Genomic DNA, 14,165 nt, shown 5'->3' on the forward strand with positions numbered 1-14,165 from the left:
ACATACGTGAGAATGTTCGCAAGCGTAACCCGGCCGGTCCTCCGCTAGTCAGATAGAAAGCGTTCAGAGTCTTCTGACCGGCCAGGCAACAACCGTCTTTTTATACACAACTTACATACACAATACAATGGTCACTGTAATCTCATTGTCCATTGGACACAGAGATGTGTCTCCTCATAACAGAAGAGGTCATAGGTTGATTTGAAAAGGTGGGCGATGTCTTTCCCCAACTGCTCTGGTGGGTGGTATCCTCTGGATTCCCGCCGCATACATAATATACAGTAAATACAGTTAATATCTATATTCTACTTCTGCACATAACTATACGCTGGAACATGCGATCTTTCTCTAACCAACACCGGAATGTTACCCTCAAAATACCCTACAGCTGGATACTAGACATCACCTTCCAACCTTTATCTGACCCTTCCTATCATGCAAAGGCGAATCTCTTAGTCCTGGAACTGTTTAAACTATTGATACTCGCTGATGTGGTGCAAGGGAACTATGGGAACAAAATGCACTATTTGGGTTAAATATGTAATGTTCTAATAACCCTCTACGCGCTCACAAACTCCGCCGTAAATACCCATATCACGCGCATGATCGCCGGAGCGATCCTACGCAAATTGTGGATATGTGCATGCACGGCGGACTGAGTGCACGAGCAGCGGGCATGTGCATGGGGTTAGTACAAGGCATATGCATTACAATATTTTTCGACTTTGACACAATAATAAGACAGCGTTAGTTAAGAACAAGTGTACCTGTGCCAGAATATATTGTACGAGTATTCTGATATATACATCCGGTCTCAGATGAAGTCCAGACAGGACAAAACGCGTTGGGCTCCTCTAATTTGACCTCCACCGTGCACTGAGAAGTTTTTTATCCTTCAGACTCAGTACTCATTGTTTTTGTTTAATTTTTTTTATAACTGTATTTGTAATTTTGCTCAGCTCCTTTATGATATTTTATTAAATTTATATATTTGTTACTGATATTGGCTTTTAGGTTCCATTTAATGGTCACATAGAGTATTCACCATTAATCATATTTGGTCCCGTACCCCTATTCCTTGTGTGTGTGTGTGTGTGTGTGTCTATCTATCTATCTATCTATCTATCTATCTATCTATCTATCTATCTATCTATCTATCTTATGTGTTCACATAATAATGTAATGTCATTTTGTCACGGAAATATTTATCTGCATTGCAAACGTGACTATGTGTATCTGTATCTGCTATGTGATTTCACTGCAGTGTATCCCAGATATGTCTATCACTGTATACTGTACCCTAGGGGACTAGGTGCGTCTGGGTCCATATATAGTGCGTCACAGTATTTACCTATTACGTGTATTCTACTGTAAACTCAGTTACATAATACCGGATTTATTCGCAGATGTTGTGTACTGAGTACTCAGTCACATGCTAACGGATTTATTCGCAGGTATTGTACTCTGTCTGGCTTCATCGTACTAAACTGCTCTCTGCTGCATTTGTGTATAGTGTCTAACATATAGGGCAGTAAATCTGGGGACGCTCCTGCATCTTGCAGAGCATGCACAACGGATTTACCTGAGGGGAAAGTTTTGTGTAATGGTCTGTGTACTATGTCTCATACATCTCCCAGTTAGTCTGCAGCTTCTGTAACCAATCAGAAGCTGTCCTGGGCTGCGTTCTCAAACCTACTGGGTATTCTAGTTGAATGCTTTATGCCCTCTATGGGACCACCTGTCACATTACAGTCACTGATGTCCCAATGGTTACTCCACTTTGGGTGGGAAAATTTTTGCCTCACAGGTTGCAGTGTATGACTCATTCCTTGGTCAAGCAAAACTGAATGCCAGGTCACTCTCGTGTCTCTGGGTCTTCTAAAGCGAGCTGCTTCCTCCTCCCTATCCAATAATCTCTCAGATATCTTATCTGAAGAGAGGGGGGATATGCTGTCCTGTCTGCCCCTATATTAGGTGTTGCTGACAAGGATTCTTCATTGCTATATGATGCCACTGCCCTCGTGGTTACTAGTAAGCAAATCCTTCAAATCACTGATAAGTGGATTCCCTTACTGTGGTTAAGCAAACGGATATTTTCACACGTCAGAAGGTAATTAAAACTCTATTACCACAATCTGACCATTAAGTGGACATCCGACAAGACCCCTGGTCTAATCCTGTAAAGACATTCCCACTATCTGCAACAGGCATTAGCTTGCTATCCTCTACCTGCAGAGTTATATAACAAGTGGTTAATTCAGTACTAGTGAACTAATGTGTCGCCCATCTCGGGTGCCGTTCACTCTGCCTGTTGCCACTGTCCCCTCAATGTAGTTATCGACAGATAAGTGTGTGGAGGGATGCCTGAAGTCTAAGACTCCCTTGCAGGTGTTGTACATAGACCACGATTGCGTCCTCTTGGGACTGCAAAGTAGATAGACGACTGGATCAGGCAATAGAGAATGAGCTGCCCGAGGATATATCTGACAATGCCAGACATTCCCAGTCTCACAATACCACGCCACCTTTTTTACACCAGGAGGCGTCCCGAGGCGGGTGTGTCGGCTGCCAAGGCGTCAAATACGTCTGTCTTGGCTCACCGTATTCTGTGGTTGAGGTCATGGAAGGTGGAACTGGACTCCAAAAGTCCTTGGAGGTATTTCCCTTTACTGGGGACATCCTATTTGGGGAAGACCTAATTAAAAATTGGGTCTGTAGCGGCGACTACTACGTCTGCCTTTCTCTCAAATGCTACTCCTTCTGCACAGGGCAAAAGGTACCACTTTTCCCTGCTTTCGGCCTCAAGGGAAAGCGAAGGTCAGGCATACCCGAGATTATCTTGTGCTACAAAAAACCACTAAGCCCAAGTCCTAACAATCCTGGGCAGCCCGTCTGCCTGCTTCAAAACATGACAAGCCTGCTTCATGACTGGACAGGCATCACACTGGGGGTCCCCCTGGGAGGCTGACTTCTGCGATTCACCCAGGTCTGGTTAATGACCACTTCAGACGCATCAAGAGGCGTCCCACTCGCCAGTTTTGCACAACGGTTACCCCTTCGGATCCGTTAAAGGCGCAAGCTCTACAATTGGCTGTGAGTTCCCTCCTGGATACAGGAGTGGTGGTGCCGGTACCTCTATCCCAAAGAGGCAGAGGATACTAATCGACCCTGTGTCTAGTACCGAAACCCAATGGGTCTTTCCGGCCTATACTCAACCTCAAATCACTGAACAAATTTGTGAGAGTATCCAAGTTCCGTATGGAAACACTGCGCTCAATTGTACTGGCCATGGAACCTGGAGATTATATGGTATCCCTGGATATACAAGATGCTTACCTGCATATACCTATTGCCATATCGCATCAGCAATATCTGCGGTTTGTATTGGCAACCTTCACTATCAGTTCCAGGCTCTGGCGTTTGAACTGGCCACGGCTCCTCAGATCTTCACCAAGGTTATGGCCGTGATGACGGCTCATCTCCGTCGCCAGGGAGTAAGGATCCTCCTGTATCTAGACGACTTGCTGATCCTGGCAAACTCCCACGATGTCCTCCTCAGTCATCTACAGCTGACGTTAAACTTCCTACAAGCCCACGGGTGGCTCATCAACTAGAAGAAGTTTTGGCTGGTCCATGCTCGGACCATGGTGCACCTGGGGGCACTGCTGGACGCACACAGTCAACGGCTGTTTCTGTCTCCAGAGAAGGTCCTGAAGCTTCAGGACAGGATCAGATACTTCCTCTCTCGCACAAGATTGTCCATACACTCGGCAATGCAAGTACTAGGCCTGCTGGTGTCTGCTTTCTACATGGTAGAGTATGCTCAATTTCATCCCCGTCCTCTGCAGAGGTTAATTCTTTCCAAGTGGGACTACCTACCTCATCGTATCAGATCTCACATGATCTCTTGGACTCCGGAGGTTCGTCTGTCGCTGACCTGTTGGCTATAGGACCAGCAGTTAAGCAGGGGCCGTCCCTTCTGAATCCCCAACAGGGACTACAGACGCCAGTGGATGGGGCACGGTGTTGGAGCAACACTTTTTCCAGGGTCGTGTGGACCAAGAAGGAATCACTCCTCCCGATAAACATTCGGGAATTGCGGGCAGTGTTCAATGCTTTGTCTCTCTACCTGCCTATGTTACAGAACAGGCCTGTTCAAGTACGGTCAGACAACGCCACCACGCTGGCATACCTAAATCATCAAGGCGGCACTTGAAGCCGCATGGCAATGATGCAAGTGTCAAAAATCCTTAGTTGGGCGGTACGCCATCTGCCAGCAATATCGTCAAGTGTTCATTCCGGGTGTCCTCAACTGGGAAGCGGATTTCCTCAGTCGGCAGGACGTGCATGCCGGAGAGTGGAGTCTTTCTCAGGAAGTCGTTCAACTCCCAGTGGACAAGTGGACCAGAGGTAGCCCTGATGGCGTCTCGACACAATCACAAAGTTCCGGTCTTCGAATCAAGAACCAGGGATCCTCAAGCAGCGTTCGTGGACGCATTGGCAATTCCATGGAACTTTTGGTATAGTGTAAAGGTGTCCATATACTAGTGCAGAGAAGTCGCAGTAGTGTATGGAGACCTTAAGTGTACCTAATGTGGTGAAAGACATTAATAAAAGTAGTTTATGGCAATGGGATAGTATGGAATAAGCAGCTGGTGGAGAATAACACTGGACCATGCACAAGAGAAAGGAAAGTGTGTGGTGATGTAGAACTTGCATGTAGAGGAATATTGAGCTACATAAATTAGCATACATTAGATATACTTTGATTTGGAATCATTTGGTGAATTGATGGTGTGCCAATGTATAACAGGAGCAGCATAAATGCTGTTAGAAGCAAGCTTAATAAAAAAATAAGGCATTTTAGGTAATTTTTTTGTATGTGTACTTACCTGCATGCAATTTAGGATCATAATCAACAGTAACAAGTAGATAACGAACGTCCTCATTCATTAGTGACAGCAATACATTGACATAACTGAAAAGAAGAATATTGCATGTATACTTTTACTTGCAATGCCATAGAGTGCTTGAGGGGGTGTGGTATAATAGATCTACAATGTCTAGGTAGACAGTTAATAGGTTAACAACATATGGCTGACATGCATTAGGTCAACAGGTACAAAGAGTCGACAATGGTTAAAATCGATAGGGTGAAAAGGTTGACACACAAAATGGTCGACAAAAGGTTTTTTTTTTTTTAGGCCAAATGTTGTATATTCTATGTTATGTGATCACAATCAGTACAAACGTGTACCCTCGCAGGTTACTATTCCCAATAAATGTACACATGGATAGTAAATCAAGCAAATTTTTGGAAAACATGTGAAAACCGTTTTGTATTATTTATTACCAGTTATTTATATAGTGCACACATATTCTGCAGCGCTTTACAGAGAATATTTGGCATTGGCCATTCACATCAGTCCCTGCCCCAGTGGAGCTTACAATCTATATTCCCTACCACATGTACACGCACACACATTCACGCTATGGTTAATTTTGTTGGGATACAATTTATCTACCAGTATATTTTGGGATTGTGGGAGGAAACCGGAGTACCCGCAGGAAACCCACACAAGTACGGGGAGAATATACAAACTCCACACAGTTAGGGCCATGGTTGGACTCGAACCCATGACCTCAGTGCTGTAAGGCAGTAATGCGAACCATTACACCATCAGTACTGCCCACTTTGTATGTTGACCTTTTGAACCTGCTGACATATGGTGTCGACTTATTGATTGTTGACACCATATTATTGACTGTCGACCGCTTGAGAAAGATGCATGCAAAAATACATGTAGCACTTAATTTGTTTGAAATAAACACATTAAAACATGAATAAAGCCATTAAAAGTATATTTACTGTTAATAAAAGTACAGCTAAACTATGTATTGTAGGGATAATAATGTGTAGTAATACAGTAGATATTTTTTTTTAGGGAATTATTAACAGTGCTAAAATGTGTTACGGTGCTAAACACTGACTTTGTTAATACAGCAATCTTCACTTTAGCAGAGAAAACGCAGCACATGCACCACGTCAAACGTTCTGGCTCAAGAGAGGCCTCTGCTCTGGGCTCTACAGTGTACAGACGTGGTCTCGAAAGTGACAAACACTGCCAGGCCCCTCTCACCTCCAGGTCTCTTGTAATTCTATGTTAGCATCATTTTAAGCTTGGTACACGCCTTCATATAGTGCGACGTTGTGCGACAGCGCACTGTATCATTAAAACCCTGCTGCATTGGTGACGGAATCTTCCCAATGGAATTACAGCGCACCCAATGGGACGATTCAATGAATGACGGATGGAAATGATGGACTGGGAGTACACACTATATCACATGTATGATAAACCATTCCGAGCCGTGTCAGAATGATATACTGGACGATAGATTGTATAGTGTGTACGTAGCTTTACCCTGTCATTCTACTGTAGCTGTTAAAAAGAAAAGGAGATTTATGGTAGACTTACCATGGTTAAATCTCTTTCTGCGAGGTACACTGGAAAAATCTCATTTTCTGCAGCAGGGTACACTGGGATTCCACAGGAAATACATCGGGGATGTCGTAAAGCAGATCCTCATGGGAGGGGACGCAGCGTAGTGGGCACAAGAACCCAGTGTCCTGGGAGGCGTAGGTATCAAAGGCATAGAAGCTGATGAAAGTGTTCACTGAAGACCATGTAGCCGCCTTGCACAATTGTTCAGCGGACGCGCCCACGCCGGGCCGTCCAAGAGGGTCCAACAGACCGAGCAGAATGGGCTTTTATAGCAACAGGAGCTGGGAGTCCAGCCTGCGCATAGGCTGGTGCAATCACCATTCTAATCCATTTGGCCGTGGTTTGCTTATTCGCAGGCCAGCCACGTTTGTGAAAACCAAAAAGTACAAAAAGGGTATCTGACCTCTTGAGGGAGGCAGTCCTCTCTACGTAAATACGGACAGCCCGTACTATATCCAAAGACCGCTCTTTGGAGGACAAACCAGAAGAGATAAAGGCCAGAACCACAATTTCTTGGTTAAGATGAAAAGATACCACCTTAGGTAGATAACCAGGGCGAGTTCAAAGATCCACAGTTTTTAGATCCACAGACTCAAGAGGTTCAAATGGAAACTCTTGCAGGGCATTTAAGACAACAGACAGATCCCATGGAGCCACAGGAGGGACATAGGGAGGCTGAATCCGTAAAACACCCTGAGTGAAAGTATGAACGTCAGGAATAGATGCGATTTTCCTCTGAAACCACACCGACAAGGCAGATATATGAACCTTGAGAAAGGCCAGACGAAGGACTAAATCTAGGCCTTGCTGCAGAAAAGCCAAAAGCCTAGACGTTCTGTACGAAGAGGCATCATAATTCTTTGCAGCACACAAGGTGAAGTAAGAATTCCAGACCCTGTAATAAATCTGTGCAGAAGCCGGTTTGCGGGCCTTCAACATAGTTTGAATAACCGCCTTAGAGAGTCCCTTGGCCCTCAGGAGTGAAGCTTCAAGAGCCACGCTGTCAAAGCCAGTCTGGCCAGGTCCGGATAGACACAAGGGCCCTGAACGAGGAGGTCTGGACATTGAGGAAGCAGAAGAGGACGCTCTATCAAGAGACCTTGCAGGTCTGAGAACGAATGCCGTCTGGGCCAAGCTGGAGTGACTAGAAGTAGTATTCCTCTTTTTTGCTTGAACTTCTATAGTAGCCTGGGCAGGAGTGACACTGGAGGGAACACGTATGGCAGCCGAAAGTTCCATGGAATTGCCAGTGCGTCCACGAACGCTGCTTGAGGATCCCTTGTCCTTGATCCGAAGACCGGAACCTTGTAATTGTGTCGAGATGCCATCAGGTCGTTCTCCGGCGTGAACGTCCTGACGACTGAGGAAATCCGCTTCCCAGATGAGGATTCTGGGGATGAACACTGCCGATATTGCTGGCAGATGGCGTTCCGCCCAGCGGAGGATTTTTGATACTTCCAACATTGCCATGCGGCTTTGAGTGCCGCCTTGATGATTTATGTATGCCACCGTGGTGGCGTTGTCTGATTGTACTTGAACAGGCCTGTTCTGTACTAGAGGCAGGGCCAGTGTCAACACATTGAACACTGCCCGCAATTCCCGAATGTTTATCGGGAGGAGACTCCTCCCGGGTCCACCGACCCTGGAGAGAGTGTTGCTCCAACACCGCGCCCCAACCCCTCAGACTGGCACCTGTTGTCAGGAGGATCCAGTTGGAGATCTAGAAGGGATGGCCCCTGCTCAACTGTTGGTCCTGTAGCCACCAGCTCAGTGACAGACGAACCTCTGGAGTCAAGGAGATAATTTGAGACCTGATCCGATGAGGCAGGCCGTCCCACTTGGAAAGGATTAACCTCTGCAGAGGGCGGGAATGAAATTGAGCGTACTCTGCCATGTCGAAAGCCGACACCATGAGACCTAGTACTTGCATCACCAAGTGTATCAACACTCTTGGGTGAGAGAGGAAATATCTGATCCTGTCCTGAAGTTTCAGGACTCTCTCTGCAGGCAAAAACAATCGTTGGCTGTGTGTGTCCAGTAGTGCTCCCAGGTGCACCATGCTCCGAGCAGGGACCAGCGAGTATTTTTTCCAGTTGATGAGCCACCCATGGGCTTGTAGAAATTGGACAGTCAGTTCCAGATGACTGCGGAGAACCTCTTGGGAGTTTGCCAGGATCAGCAAGTCGTGCAGATACGGCAGGATCCTGATTCCCTGACGGCGAAGAGCCGTCATCACGGCCATGACCTTGGTGAAGATCCGAGGGGCCGTGGCCAATCCAAAATACAGTGCCTGGAATTGACAATGTAGGTTGCCATTAGCAAACCGCAGATATTGCTGATGCGACATGACAATAGGTATGTGCAGGTAAGCATCCTGTATGTCCAGGGATACCATATAGTCTTCGGGTTCCATGGCCAGCACTACAGAGCGCAGAGTTTCTATACGGAATTTGGATACTCTCACAAACTTGTTCAATGATTTGAGGTTGAGTATAGGCCGGAAAGACCCATTAGGTTTCGGAACTAGAAACCGGGTCAAATAGTATCCCCTGCCTCTCTGAGACAGAGGTACCAGCACTACCACTCCTGTATGCAGGAGGGATTGTACAACCAAGTGTAGAGCTTGCGCTTTTAACGGATCCGCAGCGATAACCGTTGTGCAAAACTGGCGAGGGGGACGTCTCTTGAAAGAGATTGCGTACCCGTGAGAGACAACTTCCCGCACCCAGGCGTCTGAAGTGGTCTTTAACCAGGCCTGGGCGAACTGCAGAAGTCGGCCTCCCACCCTGCGGTCCCCCAGGTGGAGGCCCGCCCCGTCAAGCAGCAGGCTTGTCTTGTTTGGAAGCCGGCTAACGGGCGTCCCAGGATTGTTTGGATTTAGGCTTAGTGGTTTTAGAAGCATGAGCCTGTCGTGGATACACCTGACCCTTTGCTTTCCCTGGAGGTTGAAAGGAATGAAAGGTGTAACGCTTAGCCTTCGAAGCAGAATGATTAGTATTTGGGAGACACGCAGTCTTGGCAGTTGCCAAGTCAGTTACAATCTTGTTCAGATCCTCCTTAAAAGGGAGCACCTCCAAGGTCTTTTTGGAGTCCAGGTCCACCTTCCAGGACCTCAACCACATAATTCGACGAGCCAGGATAGACGTGGTAGATGCCTTGGCCGCCATTACACCTGCATCAGAGGCCGCCTCCTGAATACAATAGGAGGCTATGGTAATATACGACAGATATTGTCTGGTAGTGTCAGAAAAATCCTGAGGCAGCTCATCCTCAATTGCCTGAACCCATGCTTCAATTCCTTTTGAAGCCCAGGAGGCTGCGATAGTCGGTCTACTGTATGTACCGCACCAGTAAGGGAGTAAATAGACTTCAGGCATCCCTCCACACGATTATCCGTCGGTTCCTTCAATGAGGTGACAGTGGTGACAGGCAGAGTAGATGATACCACAAGACGGGCGACATGAAAGTCCACCGGCGGTGGAGTTTCCCACTTGTTACTCAACTCCGCAGGGATAGGATAACAAGCTAGCATCTTTTTAGACAGGGAAAATTTATTTCCTGGAGACAACCAGGATTTCTGACGTATGTCAATTAAGTGGTCAGAATGTGGTAAGACTACTTTAGCAACCTTCTGACGCTTGAACTTATCAGGTTTCTTAGACGGAGTAGTACACTCAATGTCATCATCTATTTGAAGAATTAACTTAATAGCCTCCACTAGGTCAGGAACATCAACCTGGGTTGTAGATTCCGCATCAAAAGCAACTGTATCAGTATATTCCCCATCCTCATCGGAAGAATTATCCGAAATATTAGTGGATTATGAGGAAGAAATGGCCCGTTTAGATGACCCCTTGGCCCCAGAGGGGCGTGTGGTAGACTTTTGTCTAACCAAGGATTGATTTAATTGTACTCAGCATACTTGAGAACGCTGCCCAAGGTGGGTCCTGATTGGCCACAGGTGCTGCAGGTTGACTGGGTGTATGGCATTCAGTGCCTGAACCAGCAGCTAAAACTTCCCCCTCAGGTAAATCCGTGGTGCCAGTACTGCAGGATGCAGAAGCGTCCGCGGATCTCCCGCCCTGTGTGGCAGACATTATAAGGAATGTAGCCTTAGGGCGTAACAGTACAATATAGCCAGACAAACACAATACCTGCAAAACCCCCCTATATTATGTGACAGTAAACACAGGACACAGAACAGAGGATTTAAGTGGTATGATATGACTGAAACACACAGTAAAAATACCAAATTTTATACTATGTGTAACACTATATATATATATATATATATATATAACACTATATATATATATATATATATATATATATATATGGCACACTGACACACATAGCCCCTCAGGGTACAGAATATAGTGATAGCAATATGTGATACAGGAGAATGGAATCCCACACAACAGCTACAGGCACACTCAGTCACATGTACAATGCAGACGTTATTACATATTAACAATAAAACTGCACTGGACTAGTAAATTTACATATAAATATGTATGAGTATATGTAGTCCATAGCAGCCGGCACTCCAACTCTGAGACAGCAGCAAGTCTCCGTGCAGCAGTGTAAAATCACATGCACTCCTCACGAAATCACGGCACTGGAGACTGTTTGTATGTGAGCAAATAACTTGTATTCAGGTAGACGCACGTTTCGGAGCCACCGCTCCGTCCTCAATACCTTACAAGATCAGAAAACAACAACACAGACACAAACGTACATTTAAATACCTGTGAGAATTCCCGCTGATCACTGCCGCTGTCCACCTGGTTCCCGTCCGCGGCCGGCGCGTTCCCTTCCGTTTCCGCTCCTAGCATCATGTTGCTGTGGCAACGCACGGCTTGCCCACCACCCGCTACACTGTTTACGGAGCAGGAAGTCGTAGGTGCTCCGGCTCTGCAGACAGGTTCCTGTGATGCCAGCGGCCGGATCCCAGCCAGAACCTATGACATAAAAGTGACAAAAATACATTAAATACATAAAACATACATTAATACATCTCAGTGACCTATTGCCACACATCCATATATGCCAGTACAAGCATACATATAATATCCATTTATGCCAGTACACGCATACATATAATTATCAAATTATCAACAAGGAAAATCCCATGCCGGGGACCCCATGAACCACATGCATATGTCACCTATTGCTGGAACAGTATTACCCAATGCAGCAATAAATTATCGGCAAACCCATAACTGGTGGGGAATATACCCCAACAATAAAATACTCGGACCCTATAACACACCTAATTATACAGTATTCCAATTGATCTTATCGTTAAGACCAAATGGAGCAAAAGTATTCAACGTCATGATCCATCTTGATTCCTTCTCCACTAAATATTTGGCCCTGTCTCCCCCCGGTAACGTGAGCGGTACATGATCAAAGCCAAAGTATCTTAGGTCCCCCAATGTGTGGCCAGCCATTTTAAAATGGCGTGCCACTGGTTGGTCAACCGTCTTTCCTTCGAGTGTCAATTTGATGGCCGACCGATGGGCTGCCATCCTCTCATTCAATTTGCGCGTGGTCTGACCGATGTAGTGAAAACCACATGGGCAGACGATTGCGTATACTACATAGGAAGTACTGCATGTGATGACATGTCTAATAGAATACTTTTTTTCTTTTTTATGTGGGTGCTTAAATTCCTTGCACGCCACCATATATCGGCACGTAGCACAATTGGGGCATCTGTAACATCCCGGGGGTTTGTAATGAACATTAGGTTTCCTTATCGTACCCATCTCGGTGATATCTGTTCGGCCCCGTCTAAACGCAGCTACAGGTCTAATATATTTCTCAACCCTGGGAGATCAGGGTCAGATGCCACTATAGGCCAAAGCGCCTTAGAGGCCTTGTGTATAATGGTGCTGGCCACCGAATAGTTGCTGCTCCAGGGTAGGATTACATTCTCCTTAGTACCAGTTGGTTTTAACAATTCACCCCGGGACATACCCAGTACCCTCTGTTTCTGTGCCTCTAACAGATGTCTATCGTAGCCCCGATGTTCAAATTTAGAGATCATCTCATCCAGCAGTCGTGGTACCTTGGCCTGGTCACTAGTAATACGGGTCACCCTCATCATTTGTGATGCCGTATTACTAGTGACCAGGCCAAGGTACCACGACTGCTGGATGAGATGATCTCTAAATTTGAACATCGGGGCTACGATAGACATCTGTTAGAGGCACAGAAAATAAGAATTTACTTACCGGTAATTCTATTTCTCGTAGTCCGTAGTGGATGCTGGGGACTCCGTAAGGACCATGGGGAATAGCGGGCTCCGCAGGAGACTGGGCACTCTAAAGAAAGATTTAGTACTATCTGGTGTGCACTGGCTCCTCCCTCTATGCCCCTCCTCCAGACCTCAGTTAAGGAAACTGTGCCCGGAAGAGCTGACATTACAAGGAAAGGATTTTGGAATCCCGGGTAAGACTCATACCAGCCACACCAATCACACCGTATAACTTGTGATAAACTTACCCAGTTAACAGTATGAATAACCAACAGAGCATCAACCAATGGATGCCAACATAACATAACCCTTTATTAAGCAATAACTATATACACGTATTGCAGAAAGTCCGCACTTGGGACGGGCGCCCAGCATCCACTACGGACTACGAGAAAATAAGATTTTACTCACCGGTAAATCTATTTCTCGTAGTCCGTAGTGGATGCTGGGAACTCCGTAAGGACCATGGGGAATAGACGGGCTCCGCAAGAGACTGGGCACTCTAAAAGAAAGATTAGGTACTATCTGGTGTGCACTGGCTCCTCCCTCCATGCCCCTCCTCCAGACCTCAGTTAGGATACTGTGCCCGGAAGAGCTGACACAATAAGGAAGGATTTTGAATCCCGGGTAAGACTCATACCAGCCACACCAATCACACCGTATAACTCGTGATACTATACCCAGTTAACAGTATGAAATATAACTGAGCCTCTCAACAGATGGCTCAACAATAACCCTTTAGTTAGGCAATAACTATATACAAGTATTGCAGACAATCCGCACTTGGGATGGGCGCCCAGCATCCACTACGGACTACGAGAAATAGATTTACCGGTGAGTAAAATCTTATTTTCTCTGACGTCCTAGTGGATGCTGGGAACTCCGTAAGGACCATGGGGATTATACCAAAGCTCCCAAACGGGCGGGAGAGTGCGGATGACTCTGCAGCACCGAATGAGAGAACGCAAGGTCCTCCTCAGCCAGGGTATCACATTTGTAGAATTTTGCAAACGTGTTTGCCCCTGACCAAGTTGCAGCTCGGCAAAGTTGTAAAGCCGAGACCCCTCGGGCAGCCGCCCAAGATGAGCCCACCTTCCTTGTGGAATGGGCTTTTACTGATTTAGGATGCGGCAATCCAGCCGCAGAATGCGCCAGCTGAATTGTGCTACAAATCCAGCGAGCAATAGTCTGCTTAGAAGCAGGGGCACCTATTTTGTTGGGTGCATACAGGATAAAAAACGAGTCAGTTTTCCTGACTGCAGCCGTCCTGGAAATATAAATTTTTAAGGCCCTGACTACGTCCAGAAACTTGGAATCTTCCAAGTCCCTAGTAGCTGCAGGCACTACAATAGGTTGGTTCAAGTGAAAAGCTGATACCACCTTAGGGAGAAACTGGG

At 46.3% G+C, this 14,165-nt stretch overlaps 1 protein-coding gene across 3 annotated transcripts in view; it reads right to left on the reverse strand.

Moving 5' to 3' along the window:
• The window catches only part of TPMT (thiopurine S-methyltransferase), a 240,762-nt gene that overhangs the window by 19,702 nt on the left and 206,895 nt on the right, over positions 1-14,165 (reverse strand). For all 3 annotated transcript variants that reach the window (XM_063923228.1, XM_063923230.1, XM_063923229.1), the window contains exon 7: positions 4,893-4,978. In XM_063923228.1, the coding sequence (XP_063779298.1) occupies positions 4,893-4,978 (86 nt within the window). The remainder of the gene's footprint in view (positions 1-4,892; positions 4,979-14,165) is intronic.

Source organism: Pseudophryne corroboree, chromosome 5, assembly GCF_028390025.1.
Source record: "Pseudophryne corroboree isolate aPseCor3 chromosome 5, aPseCor3.hap2, whole genome shotgun sequence".
NCBI lineage: Eukaryota > Metazoa > Chordata > Amphibia > Anura > Myobatrachidae > Pseudophryne > Pseudophryne corroboree.